This window comes from Mchenga conophoros, linkage group LG22 (assembly GCF_057382185.1).
Source record: "Mchenga conophoros isolate Kocher_MC1m ecotype Shallow Benthic linkage group LG22, M_conophoros_male_GT1.1, whole genome shotgun sequence".
Taxonomy (NCBI): Eukaryota; Metazoa; Chordata; class Actinopteri; order Cichliformes; family Cichlidae; genus Mchenga; species Mchenga conophoros.
Genome location: NC_140546.1, coordinates 30,220,830 through 30,238,822, shown reverse-complemented (window position 1 = coordinate 30,238,822; position 17,993 = coordinate 30,220,830). Strand labels below are relative to the sequence as shown.

The following is a 17,993-nucleotide window of genomic DNA, read 5'->3' as shown; positions in this document are numbered from 1 at the left end:
CACCACTCCCGCCCCCTTCAAGTTAAGCATGATTAATCAGACATCCTTTCTCTTCCTGTGTCCCCTATTCTTTCTAATCATCCACAATTTTTTGGTTTGGGAAAACAAGCTGGGCCAAAATACAACAATTAACTTTTTTTTTTTTTTTTGGCAGGGAGGGGTCTGTGTATTTGCATCTTATTATTATTTTTCATTCAAGTAACAGCACAACAGAGCAGCAAGTGACAACCTGTGATTAAATACATCAGGTTGTTTTTTTGGTGATTACAGAAAGCAGCAGCACAATCCTCTCACACAGTCTAATGACATGAAGCGGCTACAGAAGCCCGGGCAGGTTTTCATAAGTCATATAATCCTTCCTGATAACGGAAGCATTAGCCAAACCCCAAAGCATCAATCACACTGGAAGTCAGACAGATTTTGATATCTGATAAACAGCAGGGATTACAGCTATTTGCTCAGTATAGACTTATATATGTGGAGTACGGTCCATATGAGGAGATGTGTGCAGATGTACCGACTGCCTCATGATGTGTTCAAATAACGGGATTAAGACTTCTCTGTGACATTTACTGGCTTTAATCAAACCGGTACAAAGCAAATCTGCATGATCCCTGTTTAAACAGCCACAAACTTAAAATAGCTCCAAACACATGCCATTACATCATGTCACTATATTGTCTGTAACATTAGTGTAACATGACTGGATTAAGCTGCTGCATAGCCATGGGGCAAAAATGAGCTGCTCTGCTCCTCTTTAAAGATCTCGTCCTGCCACACTTTTACATTAAAACAGGTTTACTGTGGGGTTATATGATGAAGGCAACACAATTTAGGAATGTGCATGCACCACTTGAGCACAGCTGGCTTTAACCTAGCTTTAAGAAACATAAGCATTGCTTGTCAATATTGAACACATCATGGCAGAAACATTTTGCTTTTGTTTTTTGGAAAACCCAGAATGCACCATGAAAATGATTTCATCTGAAAGCTTTCAGAGACCATACATGCAAAACTGTTTACTGGTATTATAATATCTCTACTGGCAAGTGAAATATTGTTTGCCCATTTTTTATCCTTGAGACCTATTAGAATAGCTTTATTAGCATGTTAATTTTATTAGCACTTACAAATTATTCCTCTTTATATTTTTCATCTTGGTGCAACACTTTAGTTCATTCACTGTCTAATACAAGCTGCTTTAGCTCAAGGGCCTCCCTCCTGCTAACTCATTACTTCTTCTTCTACTTCTTCTGAAGTGAGGATTTCTGACATTGTTAAGGCCAGATTATAGGAAAAAAACGTCTACGTAGGCATCAGATTATATATATATATGAACTCATCATTAAGGATAGAGAGGAGGTCACAAAACCCTCAACTCCCCAAAATGTCCAGAGAATAAATGAGGTGATATGTGTTAGTATTCTTCTGATTTCCCTCTATGGCCTAACTTAGTTAGCTGGTTAGCTTGAGTACCAAACACTACTTCTTGACTCCTTCAGTGATACGTATAACCATGGCTTTATTAGCTGGAGTGCTACATTTTTATTTATCAGTTTTTTAAAGAATAGTATATAAATGTAAAAAGACTTGGACCATCATTCATTTCTTTTATATTTTACTGAAAAACAGGAAATAGGTGCAACAATTTTTTGAAACACTGCAAACATAAATACAATTACAGCTTAGAAGGCAATTAACAGAGTTTGTGCAATTCTTACAAGTATGTTAGAATATATAGTAAATATTTGATATAATGTTGAGGTCCACTGAGATTTGCACAGTACTCTATAATTTCTCATATTTAGCTACCCAACTTGAGTTCCTTTTGAAGCTAACTACATGATGTGTTTTAGTGGTACTGTATATATTATATCATAAAAAATGACCAAAGTGAAGTGTTACAACAGAACCTAGAAAGGTTTGCCAATTCGCCCACTTGGTAATCCACACCTTATGCTTTTAGCTGTGTCAGTGTTAATCTTCAATACCCATGCTTGGCCTCAAACTTGACCAATTATTTTTGGAAACTAAATGCTTTGGCATTTAAAGCCATTTTTATATAAATGCCCGAGGCCCTAAATATCTTTTCCCCCATCACTGTCTGCCATTTCTCACCCTTTCTGCAGCTCCTTCATTAAACTATGGCTCTGCACTCATAGAAAGAGCAACAAAACCCTCCAAAAAACAGAGAATATTGTTTCCTCTAAAATGATGATCAAAATAACTATTTCAGAATTTGGTTTCCTGCTGATGAGCCTTATATATTCTGTTTTTGTGCTTTTTTTTTTGTTTGTTGCAACAAAAAGATCCAATGCAGTGATTGGATACAAAATACAACGTTAATTTGTCTAATTAGTGTAATGTGGTCTTGAAGAGGATGCTGGTGGGGGGATTTCTTCAGGTGTAGACTGTGTGGTTAGCGCAGACTAATGAGACAGTGTGTAGGATCTGAATTCAAACGAAGAGCACCCTGACACGTTTCTCTTTGAGTAGATTCTGTCTCTATTTAAACTGTCCTCTGTAGAAAACACTGTATCTAAATGAAGAAGGGCATTTGTCCTCTCAGCTCAGCAGAAAGCCAGCTTCTCTCTAATTGTGTCCCTTATTCCACTGAGCCTCAATTGCTCTGCCAGCAGAGTAAATTTATGTCTGCATTCATTTCTGTTTCACAGCCCGTCTGATTTTCTCTCCCTGTAAATTAGCTTCTTTTTGCTTTCTGCCTGATGCCCATGTATGCACATTTGATAGGGCTTCTACGCTACACTTGTACACAGTATACACAGCAACGCTTTGTTCCTGATCAGAAAATACTCTTTTCTGCTTGTTCAAGCGTTTTTACCCATCGGTGGGTACACACAGTTGGTAGCCAGAGGACTGAGATATCTGCACAAACATCCCGGACGTCGTGTCCGATACACAACCTGTCAGGAGGAAGGAAAGGGTGCATAAAAGCTTTGGTAATGCGCAAAGATGTCAACTGTGTGATCTGGCTCTGCAAATCATTGTTCAGGAGACGGCACAGCTCAATGATCAAAGCTCCATCCAGGTGGAAATGATGGATGCTCAGGACATCGGTTAAACTCAGCACATTTACAACATTTCCTGACACCCTCTGTTTGCCCTGGTGCCGCTGTCTGCTTTCATCATCCTTTTGTAAACTCGATTCCTTTCGAGGGGGCGCGCGCTTTGTTTGCGTAGATAATTTTGAATTGAATATTCTTCACCTGACAATTCATTTTGTCAGAGTTTTTGTGATGATTGATGCTTGTAGAATAGAATAGAATAATCCTTTAATTGTCCCACAAGGGGAAATTTGGGTGTAACAGCAGCAAGAAAGACACATATACAAACAAACAGTATAGAAGACACAGAACAGAAACATAGACAATTTTTACATATTTACATGAAGGACAATGGTAGTTGGAATTCTTAGTGGTTCTTACTTTTCACGTGACTCTTATGTTCCCCCTTCTGTGTGTATAATAGGGCTGCCACAAACGATTATTTTGATAGTCGACTAGTCACCGATTATTTTTGCGATTAGTCGACTAATCAGATCATCATCCATTGGACGTAAAACTACAGCTTATTGCACCAGCAGCATCTGCTCTTATATAACTATCATTAGCTTACAGCTTTAAGTGTTTAAGGTCTGTGCTAACTAAAAATAAAGACAAGATGATAGTTTATTAAATTTTAATGAAATTTGCAGATTGTTTCGGTGAAGTTTAATAAACTCCTTGCTATCTAAAATATAACAGGACACTGGAGTATATTCTGGAGCATCTCACACTTCTGATAATCAGCTGTCTGCTTTACGTTTATTCAGTTGTGTAAAAACTATAACTTTAATCTCAGACAAACTGATTTACTCAGGAACAAATAAAATACTAAAAAAAAAAAGCCAAACAATAACATTTTAAGTTATCTAAGTGACTCATATATATTTAACCTGAGTAGCGAAAGACGGCGGTGGGTTTGAAAACGATTTGCGGGGAGTCCGGTGTTCTCACGGCGCTAGTGAGCCTAGCCCCTGGCTCGATAACGAGCTAGTGGGTAACAGACGTCTCTGAAAACGTCGGAGCGCTTTTGAAAATATGTGGTGTCCTGATAAACTGAGCAGATATTTGAGGTTTACACAGCTACATTCTCGCCTGAAAATATGTTAAACGTTTATTTTGTGACCCAGAAAGAATAATAAGAGTAACATTAAAACTAACTAGCTGCCGCCATTGTTGGAAACTGCGCTGGGCCGCGCTATGAATTCTGGGACACAGCTGCTTCTTCTTCTTCTTCTTCTTCTTCTTCGGGGTTTAACGGTAGCTGACATCCTTGTACATGCAATGCTGCCATCTTCTGTTTCAGTCCGTTATTACACTCTTAAATCCTGCCACTTATTCCTGCGTCTTTTGTGATCGTACAAAGTTTCAAACGACGCGTCGACTATTAAATCAGTCGTCGACGATTTTGATAGTCGACGTAATCGTGACTAGTCGACAAATCGTGGCAGCCCTAGTGTATAACTGTTGTTTGAGTATATTCTTGGTTTACCTTCTGCTTTGCTTTGAAGTTCAGTTCCTCATGTCCCTGTGGTTTTTACTTTCCTCTTTTATTGCTTTACAGTACCAGTAATAATAATAATAATAATAATAATAATAATAATAATAATAATGGATTGGATTTATATAGCACTTTTCAAGGCACCCAAAGCGCTTTACAATACCACTATTCATTCACTCTCGCATTCATACACTGGTGGAGGCAAGCTACGGTTGTAGCCACAGCTGCCCTGGGGCAGACTGACAGAAGCGAGGCTGCCATTTCGCGCCATCGGCCCCTCTGGCCAACACCAGTGCCTCATTATCACGCTCATTGAAATTAATGCTCGGCGGTGTGGCCAAAAATGAGTACTCGTGTATTTTTGAAGTATTTGGTCACCCGTTAGACGAAAGCAGAATCACTCTCATTTCTTAAAAACCTCCATTGAACAGTCACCGCTCCTCTCTCAGTCACAAAGTTCTGAGCATCTCTTCTCCTCATCCTCAGTCTGTCTTTACGCTTCTTGAATCTAGCAACAGAGTCCTCCCCAGCTGTTATCAGACTTTTATGCTACCTAGGTAGCTAAGATTACCCAGAAGCCTGTGCGCCTGCACTATGTAACTATGGCACATCTTAGTGTTAAAAATAGTCTCTGTCACAATTGTCTCAGAGTCGTGATATATTTTAGGAGTTGACTCGTCCCAGGCTTGGCCATTGAGGGATGATATTTACTTTAAGTGTACAATCACATCCAGGCACAGGACTCTGTGTAATTACAAAAGCTGGAGGAACACACTGTATCTGAGAGCGGCTGGATTTCAGCCTGGCCGGGATAAAAACCCAGCAGTCAGTTACTGCATTAGAGCGAATCACTAAAGCTTGCTTCTCAAATCCTTCACCCAGGAATTGGCAGGAGCTTCCTAATAAGCACTCGCTTTCAGAACAAAAGGCAGGAGAGATATAGGTGAGGTGTAGAACAAAACTGGCTGTTTTTTTTAACCTCCTGCTCGCTAATTGATGACCTAGATAGTGGAAGGAGACAGCTGTATAACTCACTGTTAAAGGGAAAACATAGGGAGGAGGAGGAGGAATGCATCGTTCCCCTTTTGTCTCTCTGACCATCTTCAGCTGCTGGTGAAATTGTGATGAGGTTCTCTGACTTTGGTAGGTGTCTGTGCACAACACTGGAGATGGCAATGTGTAGCATTTGTGTTTTTGCACTTGAAAAGCAGTGACCTTGTGAAGTGATGTAGCTGCATAAGCCTTCAATGGCCCAGAAATGCTACACGGAAACATTTATATTCAAATATACCAATCTTTGAGAGAATGTCATCAACTGACAAGGTAAAGCTCATGGGGAGATGTTCTTATGCCTTCATCACCTGCAAAATTAACAATAAATAAAACTGGCTGCCCAAGTTTGTTAATAAAAACTGCACTTAGGATAGAGAGTCATTTCTTCCTTTATATGCTGCCTGTTGGGTTTTTTGGCTAGCTCATTCACATCAAAATCATCTCTCCCAATAAAATGTATCTATTGTATCTATGTATTTCAGGGTTTTTTTTCTATTGCTGTTATTCTATTTTATGTTGAGGGAAAGTTCTTCATGTGGTTGTCTGTTTTTGTTCTTCCCTTGTTGTTTGGAGTTCACCTATGCCTCAGTGTCCCTGTCTCTGGTGCGTGTCTTATATTCCCCCTCAGTCTTTTCTTTGGTACATTGCACTCAGTATTTCCTGCTTTCTTGTCCTACTGGCTTTCTGCATTGGTTGTTAGAAGTTGTTTTTGGTTTTTGTTAAATAGACAATTTCAGTGTTCAGATCAAGATTCAAGCTCGCTTGGCAGTCTGCGTTGTGTCGAATATTGGTAACAAATCGTAATGTAACATAACATAATATAACATCACTTTGAAATAAAGTTATTGTAGTTAACTGAACTAAGAAGCTAAGAAATAAAACCTGAAAAACATTTTTAGTCACTGAAAAATATGAAGTTGTTTTGAGTTGTTTCAACTAGAGAATGAAACAAAAACAAAAACAAACTAAAAGTATGTACTTAGAAACATCTCACAGATGTTCCCCATTTTATATTAAAAAAACCCCAAAAGCTGAGACTGAAACAAAAACTAAAGTAAAACGATCTGTTCTAGTCACAAGGAGATGCTACTACTGAGCCTGTGTAAACCAGTGTGTCTCTGGTTTTGGGGAAAATGGTCAAGAATCATATCTGAAAGATGACAATGAAAGTTTGCAGAAATCAACTTTTAAGATGAATAAAAGACAATAATTTTGAAAAGAAAATAATTTCTAAGAGTTTATTTGATAACATGCAACAAGCTTATTGCCCAAAGAGATGTATGTACTGTATAGAGGTGAGGTTTCCGGTGGGGATGGTGTGGAAATCCTTACTCGGTTTCTTCCACTCCTCTCTTACAGTTTCCTGACTCCAGGTCACCTTTTCCCAGATTTTCACCTTCAGCTTCCAAACCTTGCTGGAGGAGGTCCCGTGTTTTATTTACAGATAAAGAAGTCCTGCATTATTTTCTGGAAGTGTTGATCTTTTCGGCAGTTTAGTAATTATGAGATATGAAACATGTGTATGCCAACTTCATCACTGATATTTTTACCGTGGTGTTTGTGCCACTCCTGAAACCGAACCTTGCAACAGTGCCTTTTGAATGTCATGTGCTATTATTCTTTTTTGAAGACTTTTGGCCGGAGCCACACAGCTTTTTCTTGTGCTATAAAATTACAGCCCATGAAAAGGTGACCTTGTGAACCTCAGATAAGACATCTCAGAAATGCTTCCTCAGTGATTTTATCAAAATATGAAAGAGGAAAACCACTGATAAGTTTTCATTAGCTTCAATCTGTGGTTGAGCCACATGCGACTGACATAAAAGTCTTTGCTCTTTATCTCAAACACACAGATTCTGACTGATCCGTGCTCTCTTGCTCTCTGTTGCAGTTTAACTTTGTTGGCAAACTCCTCGGGCCACGCGGGAACTCGTTAAAGAGACTACAGGAGGACACTCTCACAAAGATGTCAATTCTCGGTAAAGGATCCATGAGAGACAAAGAGAAGGTAACCCTCCAGTCGGTTATTTCATTTGTATTCGTGCTTGCCTTGCTCCTTTTGCTCTCTTTCACCTCCAACCCATTTTAACTTGCTCTGCTGTTACTCTTAAAAAAGATTTGAAGTGAACAGGATATAACCTTAGAGTTAAGCAATGCCTCCCATAGAAAAGGGGGAATGTGAGGAGGCCATCTTCTTCATTTCATAAAATGACATGAAACAACTTTGTCTTATTGTCTCAGCTTTGCTCAACTTTTTTTTGGCCTCCCAGAGACATTGTAAGCTTTTTATATGCACACCCACTTAGATTCAGTGGCACTGAAATTTCCAAAATATCTTTCAGCTTATCAGAGCCAAGGCGAAGGATTGTGGATTTAGACAAGTCAAGAATAATTTAATCATTTCTAAAGAACTGCATGTACCAAGACCAACAGTTCAAATTGTTGTGCAAGTTACTGAGGAGTTTAACCACTTGACTAAGATCTGAAAGTTTTAAAGGTTTAAATGGTGTGAAATAACCCATAAACCGGCAAGGCATAGGCCTGGAACACCTGTGTCACTGTGTACAGTTGAATGAGGTTATCATTGCCATAGACTGAGAAGCTGTTGCCCAAGGAAGAAGCCTCTATGCAAGAGATGTGTAACTGATTACATGGACAAAGAAAAAACCTTCTCGAGGAAAGTTTTTATGGTCAGATGAGGCAAAGATTAAATTGTTTGGCCACAATAACAAGAAGTTATTGTATGAGTAAAGCTGAGGTGATATAAAGCAAACTGCTGCTAGAATTATCCCCTGGGTTTCTGGCTACATTGCATCCGTCACAAGTCAGTTCCCTGTGTTCAGACTACCTCAGAATTCTGATAGTACTGCATATATTTTTTTCATGATATAAAGGTGTCATGTTATAATATCAATGATGCATCGACATTATGACTTAGCATTCCACAACAGTAAGACCAGCTCAGACATGTTTGACAGCAAAAGCTTCGTCAGCCTCTGACGATTTAGAAAAAAGGGAGCTACTTCAACAACCTCCAACAAAGCACAATACTTTAAAAAATATATAAAGTATATTTCAGTAAACTAAAGTGAGGAAATTGTTCCCACTAAATGTGGAAGCAACAACCAGGCTCTGAACGCACCGGAGGAGGAGATGCTAGCAGCTGGTGGTGTGATCCAAACAAATGACTCCACCGAGCATCGCTGCAGCACTCACTAGTTGCTTTCCGTATGACAGGGAGCGCAAACGATGGAGGGAAATTACTGATGTGGGCTCATGGTGGTAAAAGCAGCTGGATAAAAAGCTCGACCTAAGACACAAAATCCCAGGTGGAAAATATTTTTCAGTTATGTAACATTATTGTGCAGGTTCCAGAGAGTTTGAAGGATACTCGGCTTTAGTTATTGTTATTGTCAAACTAAAGTGGCTAGATATTATTTTCACTTAAAATTCCCATTGAAAACACTACTTTGGCTACTCTTCGGTTTGCATTTGACTGACAATAGGTCACTATTTTGTACTATTGTACTAAAGTGCTGCTTTTACTTGCACCTTGTGGCAACAGATTTACACGTTGAATTAAATAGTGTGTCATTTGAGACAGTAGCTGATTGCAGGGTGGAGAACGCCCTGCCTTTTGTTTGCTCTAATAAATGCTGCTCCTGCAAGCTGCAGTCACCAATAAAACATTCAATATTCTTTTCTGCATCGTCAGAAACATAATTATCACTAACTTCCTTGAAATATTATGATAAAATACGCTGAAATTTGATCGACCTGATAAAAATGACTGAAAATAAGTAGCCTGTGCTTCACAGTGGCACGACAGCAACAGCCATAACTTAGCTATCAGTTTAAAGCTGCAGAATCAGCCTCACAGGTTAGGTTTTATAGTATTTCTACTACATTAACCATAAGTATGCATGCAAGATGGATAAAGCACCTAAGTGCACTGAGAGTTCAAAAGGTGAATGTAGATTTTAGTATAAAGAGCTTTGGGTGGTCAGTAAGAAGTTTTAAGATGCAATTTGCTAAGAGACAATGAATTCAGATATTAGGTTCACCCTGTGTATATTTTTGACCCTGTGCTTATTTTAGAAAATTCAAAAGAAAAAAAAATAGTCCATCAAATTCTTTTTTTTTTTTTTTTTAAAGATCTGTCTTCACATCCATAGTTATGTGACTACACAAATGCAACTGTACATAGCTGTAAATAATAGGTGGCCATTAATGAGTGCCTATAAAATTAAAACTACGTTTTTGCATAATTGTTAATCCCTTCCACTTATTTAATCTAAATATAAAATATACGTGGTTTACAATCACAGAAAACAAACATAATGAGTCTTTTTTAAGGAGTCAATTAACCCTCTGAGGTCTACGTCATCATCATCAGTAACAATGCTAACCCTAGCTACGCGTTTTTAAGTCAACTAAAAAATTCCTTTTTAAAAAAAAAAGAAGTAATTATTGATGGTTGTCAGTAAAGAATTAGCATGGGGTGACTGATCAGTAATGAAACCTTTATTTTAAAATGACAGTAAGATTGAATAATAATAACAAAAGCACAGTGTGGTATATACAGTTTTATATGTGCAGGTGAGAATATCAGCTGCAATAATTATCTAATATCATTCACATCACACTTACTAAGGCTTTCAAATACACTCTAAGAAATAAAACTGATAATTACTTAAATATTTTGGTGCAACACTTTTACACTCAAAAATAATGAGTAAATGCAAAAACAATCACATCTCTTAAATACACCTTATTAATTGAGTAAATCCAACTAAAATGGAATAAGTTGTTATGAACAATTAAAGATGTTACAGTAACATACAAAATTGAGTAAATACAATTGAAAATGTAAGTCAAAACAACAGTAACCAAAAGTTCAAAATACATAAAATATTAATTAGGAAATGCTGAAATGCTTGGCACATTTAACCAACACCATTACAATTATTTGTTTTTAAATAATGGTTCAATTTACTTAATATTTTTAAGTTAACTTAAGCAAAAACATTAATTACAATTAAGTGTTATATTTCAAAAATTCAAATTCAAATTCAAATTTTTTATTTGTCACGTACACAGTCATACACAGTACGATATGTAGTGAAATGCTTGGACAACTGCTCGTGACCTAAAGAAAACAAAAAAGGAAAAGGCTATGAATAAGATAGGAAATAAATATGAAAAATTAAAAAGGGTAAATTTAACTAGGAAGGAATAAAATATAAATTAAGGTTAAAAATGAAATAACTGTACAACACAAATTAGAATGAAGGGTAAATTTAACTGGGAAGAATAAGATAAAATATATAAATTAAAGTTGAAAATAAAATAATTGTACAACAAAATACACAATATAGAACTATATAAGAATGTATGAAGAAATCTAAATATAAATAAATATATACATAATAACAGCAGCTGTACAAGTATTAACCGGAAATGAAGAATATAGTGACCAGTGTTGTGCAAAACCAAAGTCCAGAAAGTCCAGTGTGTGTGTAAGAACCATATGTGTGGGTCAGTACTGTGTGGTGGTGTGATTGAGAGACCGTATCTATTTATATATATATATAAACACACACACACACACACACACACACACACACACACACACACACACCCCACAGGAAAAAAGAACCACGTCAGTTCAACATTGTTCACAATGATTTATTTTAAACAGCTTTTTTGTGAATCAGATTTTAGCAGATTCCTTCTCTGAACACAGTGAGCTGAAATCTGTTCTACATTCAGTGGATAGAACTTGGATAAAATTTCAGTCACAACAGCCTTATATAATAAAATTGCATCCAAATTGGCATGCTTAACAAAACTCTGTAAAACTGGCATATTGATGCTAACAACAAGAAAAATGTACCTGCCATACAAAGAATAAAAGTGGCTCAAGTGAACGCAGTGCTTTACCTTTTCAGAAAAGGTCAAATGACAAAAATAAAATTAAGATCCCAAAAAAATATAAATCCTGAAAAAAAAAAAAAGAAATTTTGCACTGTGACATAGTTTTTGAACATCTTATTTTGATTCCAAAAAATTGGGAAGATTATAACTAAAGAGTGACCAAAAAACATCCATAATTTAAATAAAAAGGTTTCAAAAAGGATTGCGCTAAAAAAAACAAAAAACAAACAAACAGAAGATACTCTCCCATTTACACCTTAATGTGAATCTGGAAAGTTAATACAAAAACACAGTTTATGGTACAAACATTATTTATGAACAGGAATGTCAACACAATGTAATGCCGCAACTGAACCTTTTGATGAGCATTACATGTCACTTAACAAGTCTAACACTTTAAGAACAGCCCTGTGAAATTTTGTCTACAATGAACAGAGGTCATTTTTCAGTCTTTGAACCTTGACAGAAAGGTTTCCTGGATCCAGCTCCATGAACACTTTTTGAAATGCTTCAAATGTGCATTTGAAATTCTTGGGGTATTTCAGATCCAGAGCATAGCACAGTCCCAAAAGATAGCAACAGGCTTTGCTCAGATTCCCAAGTTTGCCCAGAACAGTAACGCCTTCAATAACAATACCCACATCAGTAGGTTCGCCTGACCTGTCTTGATTCTGCAGCAGGTAAATCTTCATCACCTCCTCAGCCAAAGCCTCTTCAACGAAGACAGCATCAGCACCGTCCTTTAAAAAGAGAAAGAACTGTTTTCAGCTCACATATTTCCAAACATTGAAACAAAAAGTTTCATTTGTATGACATCACCGGTACTCATAATATGTGGACACTGCTCCAAAATCTTTGAGCAAATGCTATTCTTTTGTATGCTTTGAAGTGTTTGCTTTTTTTCTTTAGAACAGTATCTTAAAACTTTTCTATGATCTCACAAGCTAAAATAAACTACTAATATTCCTAAAACAGATTTATTGCGCCAACCTCAAAGGTTTTGATTAAGGCACTTGGATCCTCTCCCAGATGGTCAATGAGACATTTGATGATGACTTCTCGTTTTTTCTCGATGGAATTTCCACTCTGTAAAACAGGAAGTCTCAACTGAGGCAAAATTTGCACATTTAAAACATGACTTACCATTTCTAGCTTAAACATAACTATTTTTTTTCTGTTGTTGACCTGTTTTCACACCCACCATCAAGGTAAGAACACCTGTGGAGCTAAAATATTGAACAGAAACCTAAGAAAAGCCGTTTTTAGTGGAAGGGCCTCTTCAATGCTGTGTTGGAACGTTTTTGTGGTTAGAAAATGCAATCTTCCTTACCTGAAGCAGAAGGTTTAACTGTGCTCTGTGGCGTTGTCCAGCAGCACCTTTCTTGGCTTGAAACAAGGACAGGAGTTTGGATGAATACAAGTCCAACGATGACATGAACTTTGGTTCAAGGTTCAGGGTCGTGATCCTATGAAACTCTGCACTGACCTGGATGGGAGAGGACAAAAAACCAAGGACAAAAAATCTGAAGGCCAAAATTCTGATTCAATCAAAAAAAAATAAAAAATCTTTAAGTGGAACTACCATTTTTTGCAACCTGGACCTTATTTTCTAACATGCAAAAGATTAATTTACTCATCCAGACATAAATCCATATAAGTGGAGTTGTTCAGTATGCAGACTAAAGCCTTAACATAAAGTATTATCTTCCACTAAGCTTCTAAATTTTATGTTATGAATTGCTTGCACTATTTCCCTGTGAGATTGTATACTCTTTGAGGGAAGGGGCGGAGCCAGGTTGCCCTCTGAACCATCGTCTGCCAGGCAGCGATGCGAGAGGAACACACCTCCACTGAAGTGGCGCAAATATTCAGAATCGCGTCAGCGGCTTTACAGAGAAAGCCTTTCAGCTCCTCTGGCAGCTCTGCTTCCTCCACCTTCCTGGAGATGACAAACGCTAGCAAGGCAGTGTTGTTAGTCACTGCAGCTGACTGAACAGTGCATTGATGTGCGCGATCAGTGAACCTTGCTATCAGCTGGTCAAGTTTGGCGGGATGGGCCGGTTGCTGTCCAACGACCTTGGTCATTTTGGTGCCGAAAACTGAAGCGAGGCTCGGCTCTAGAGGGGGAACAGGCGGAAAACTCCGGTCTGTGAAGCCCTCTGTGAAGCCCTAGGTAGAGACCGCGCTCTAATCTTCGCTGGCTCTGCTGCTGCCTCAGAGAGGTAGGTCATCACCGCCGGGAACTGGGGCCAGATGGGATCTGGGCAACGAGAGTGAGCAGAGCCATACCTTCCCGCCAGATCATCCAATGGGGGGGTGGAGCAGGCTGAGGGACGGAAAGTCCCTTCTCACCAGCTGCCTCCTGGATGATGCCAGGCAGATCCAGGAGCAGCGCACCAACAACTGGGAGCGGCGTCCTCGCCGACATGTGAAGGCCAGGGGTGGATGAGCATCCCTTGAAAAAGGCTGACCTCCACTGCTTTTCCTCTGGCGGGAGGAGCTAACAGGAGCGGCAATAGGATTAAGGTGTGAGGGCGAGGTCTGCATGGTGAGGACCGAGGCAGCCCACGCAGACGGCATGTCGGTCATACGACATGATGTAGCCGGTCTGGCAGGATGGACACAGACGGATGGTCTCGCTGGACATCTTCTGGCTGGCTGAAGAAAAACGGCAGAGTCGATTTCCTGGTCTCACCATAACTTATACTAGACCAGGGTGAGGCCCACACAGCAGGTGGGCGTGGAATAAAATACTTCAGTGCTGCGCGCACAAGGGGAATACCCACTTAAAGGGCTGCGCCTATACTCATAGAATCTGGGGTTACAATACGTAACCAACGTTTCATAAAAATATTAAATTACTCTTTACTCTTCAGTAAAATCTAGTCTGTCGTTATGTGCTCCAGAGTTAGATAAGTGAGACAAAGGCACTTTGCAATCAGCCCAGTCATTCTTCAGTCAGGTTACATTAGCTTAGCCTAAAACAAGTTAAGTGAACGGAAATTATTTATCGTTCCATAGGCTTGGGAATGGTTTCAATAAGAACCATTCTGGTTTTGATTCAGATTCCTCATTCTGATTCAAATTCCTAGCGATTCTAGAGTCTTATGACAAATTAAAGCAACCTGGCTGCTGCAAGATCATCAAAATCACTAGGATGGTAGCAACATGTTTTTTCTCACTTCTCTTATGATGGGGGATCTAACAGACCAAATTTTATTTACAAGTGGATATCCCTTTAAATGTACACTTACTTGGGAGACGTCAAACAACGCCGGCCATCTGTCCTTGATGTCGCTGACACTCAGCTGTTGGCTGATAATATCATGTCTTCTATGTGCAAAGGTTTTGCACATTAAATCCTTGATGGCTGTGCTGTTTTTCTTCTTACACTCATCAATCAGTTGTTGTCGCTCCAGCTCTTGCTGTTCTTTACCATCTTGTCCTGGATAGTGTGGCAGAAACAGCACTTCTCCTTTCCGCGCCTTCTTTATGTTCTTCGCTGGAGCCTTGTCATCAGGGTGCTTGTTCTTCAGTGAGTTGCGAGTAACCTCTGGAACTCCAAGACTTCGTAACTTTGACCTGTAATTTCCCATCTTGTATTTAAGACTATACATCCATCCCATCCAGCCATTACGACTGCCTGGCTCTGTCAGACACGGGTGCTTTTTGACCAGAGCCTCTGCCACTTCTCCAATCTGAAGGCCAGTAGGGTAGGCTGTGTAGCTGTACATATAATCAGCTAATTTTTCCATTATATCTGACTTGACTGAAGTATTGTTCAGCACAGAGCCATTTTGAACAAAGACTTCATTGGCATTTTTCAGTACAGTCTCTGTTGCCACAGAGAAAAGTGGAATGACAATTTCATCTGGCCATGTAGTCTTTAGAGGACTTTGAAGAGGGGAGAGTATGACAGTGTTGTCTGAAGACAGAGATGATCCATCTGTTTGGTCCTCTGTGGTTTTATAGGTTGAAGAGCTTGAACTTTCATTCAGTGAACTTACATCTGAGGGATTTTCACACTGAGGAATCAATGTAAGCACTACTGATGGAATGACCACAGCTTTGACTGTACCCCTATCTTTGATTTGGTTGGGAGAATGAAGTGTAAAGAAATCTCCAAATGAGTCATCATAATAGTGCAATATGAAATCCTCAACTAGCCCAAATGTCTCTCTCACTGTCTCATGCAACTCCTCAACAGTCCTGGGTATTCCTGAAGAGAGCACAAGCTTCTCACTCTGTTGTCCAAAAATTACTTTCAAGGCAACGGAGTCCATCTGCAGAATAAAAACCACAAGAAAAAAGAAAAAGAAAGGGGGTATCTCAGTCTTTCCCCTTACACTAACAAACAATGTGACGTTTTATTGACACCATTTGCTTGCCTTCAACACGATATGGTGTTAAGGGGTAAGTGTCACCAAGTACTCTGGGATGTATTAAGGTCATTTTCCCAGAAGGATCCAGAATAAATGCCCTAAAATGTTCATCATACCAGCTGTTGAGCAACTTCACAATGAAAAGAAATTCATTGCTTAAGACAACAATCTGTAAAATCTCCACAAAGTCAGGTAAGCCACAAGTAGATCCATGAGGCAAAACCATTCCTGAGGCATATTTAGTTCCATGATGAGTCAGAGAGTTGGTCAAATTCACATAGGCTTGTGTTGGATAAAGTTCCTTGAGACACTGCTGTATTTCTACATCAAGCAGTTCCAATGGAAGAGATGATACTTTAGTGACACACACTGATGGCTTCAATGCATTACCATCTGAATAGTATGCCATCATCATCTGGTGCTTTGAGGCAAGTGACAATAGTACATTTCTGAAGCTGTTTGTGTGTTTAACAACCTTCTTAAAGAAACTATGTTTACCCTCAAAGCGCATAGTCCAGAGGCATACTAATGGACCAAATCCTCTGATCAAGTCAGGATAATGCTCCAAAAAATGGTGTTTTGGAGTTAGTTTTTGCTCTGGGAAAACCTCCAATAGCCTGTTGCGATGTTCAGATATAAGTGTGTCCAAGTAGCAAATACTTTCCTCTCTGTGACTAGGGGACACAAGTTCAGTTATATCTTTTAGAGTCATAAGAACTTGCCATGCTTCATCATTTTTGGGAATCTTTTCCCCAATAATAAAAGGTAATAGTCTCAATAACGTCCAATTTTCATGTGCGTTGCCACCAATGCTTTTGCGAGTGGAAAAATTTAGGGGGATGATTTGGGGGCGATCTGTTTTATCGGTCCATTTGTAAGGAAATTCTGTTATGAAGTTATTGAGTTCAGTTAAGGAAAAGTAACGTTTACGGATAAACACATGAAGGCATAATGCTAATTCTAGTGGAATTATGCCTTCAAAAAGGTCGTGCAAAAGATCTGGAGGATACCCTGTGACAAAATGGAAATATTTTAATTTCCCCGTTAATGGACAACCTTTCTTCACACCACAAAAATGAACCGAGGAGGAATTTTCCTTTATGGTTTGGACATGTAGATCATAGTTCTCTTTTGTTCTTGGTGGAAAAGCTCCTGAACGAACTTTTTGCTGAAAGTCTGAATGGTCTCCAAGGCAAAATCTACAGATGTAATGTCCAGAAAAGCTTTCCACGAGTCCACTAAGAGAATGAGCGCCAAGATTGTCAGCACAAACACAAAAAAACAGTGCCCCTGATATATCTACCAAGCTGTGAACAAAAAATCCCGTCTCTCTCTAATGTTATGAGATCCTTTAAAAGTGGCTCGAGAACAGTTTCATAGCCAAAAGTTTTAACATCACTTGCCTTACACAGGAGAGCCAATTGAATTGATGTTAGCTGTGATCTCAGTTCAGTTGGTATATCAGCAAGTACCCAGTACACAGCTGTGACTTTGTGTTTTTTTCTTGAAGTCCCAAGTGGATCACAAATTTCAAAGTCATTGTTACGTTCCCCTGAGGGGTCTAGGCGGTGAGGGGGGAGTAACAAAAAGTGACCGGGTTAGAAAAAGGAGTCAAGGAGGCAAAAGGGTTAAATCAACGAGTTTTATTAAAGTAGCTCAACTAAAAAAGACAGACAAGCCGCTATCACCATTTAAGAAAACAAACAAAACTCAGGCGTGGTCAATAAAGTAAAACGTAAGCCAAAAAGAAAGAGCAGCTCACTAGCTGCAAACCACAATAACACAGCTCACTAGCTGTAACCATTCACAAACACACTCATGGCACTCTGGCCCAGAGCTCACCTTTCCCTGGGCTTAAATACTTTTAATTACTGATGTGAGTCAGCTGTGTAACAGGGAAAGGTGGCACCTCAGGCAGAAGAGGTGGTGGGACACGCCCACACAGGCACCTTCAGGAGGAGGCCCTGCTAGGGCCGTAACACCCCCTCCCATAAATACAAACCCGTGGTTTGTCAAATGATTATGATAACCAAAAAAACTAATCAAGTCCGTAACCGT

At 39.0% G+C, this 17,993-nt stretch overlaps 2 protein-coding genes across 3 annotated transcripts in view; one reads left to right on the top strand and one right to left on the bottom strand.

Annotated features, from left to right (window-relative positions):
- The window catches only part of khdrbs3 (KH domain containing, RNA binding, signal transduction associated 3), a 169,061-nt gene that overhangs the window by 74,859 nt on the left and 76,209 nt on the right, over nt 1–17,993 (top strand). The window contains exon 3 of the mRNA XM_085261278.1: nt 7,508–7,624. Coding sequence (XP_085117404.1) covers nt 7,508–7,624 — 117 coding nt within the window. The remainder of the gene's footprint in view (nt 1–7,507; nt 7,625–17,993) is intronic.
- LOC146549699 (uncharacterized) lies at nt 11,265–15,707 on the bottom strand. Of its 2 annotated transcripts, XM_085261276.1 has the most exons (4): nt 14,808–15,707; nt 12,884–13,039; nt 12,544–12,639; nt 11,265–12,293 (listed from the first exon to the last, which is right to left on the bottom strand). In XM_085261276.1, the coding sequence occupies exons 1-4, from the start codon at nt 15,306–15,308 to the stop codon at nt 11,976–11,978; spliced, it is 1,071 nt and encodes a 356-aa protein (XP_085117402.1). In that variant the 5' UTR covers nt 15,309–15,707; the 3' UTR covers nt 11,265–11,975. The 2 variants fall into 2 exon arrangements, with proteins under 2 accessions (XP_085117402.1, XP_085117403.1); XM_085261277.1 differs by lacking the exon at nt 14,808–15,707 and having other exon boundaries at nt 12,884–13,345.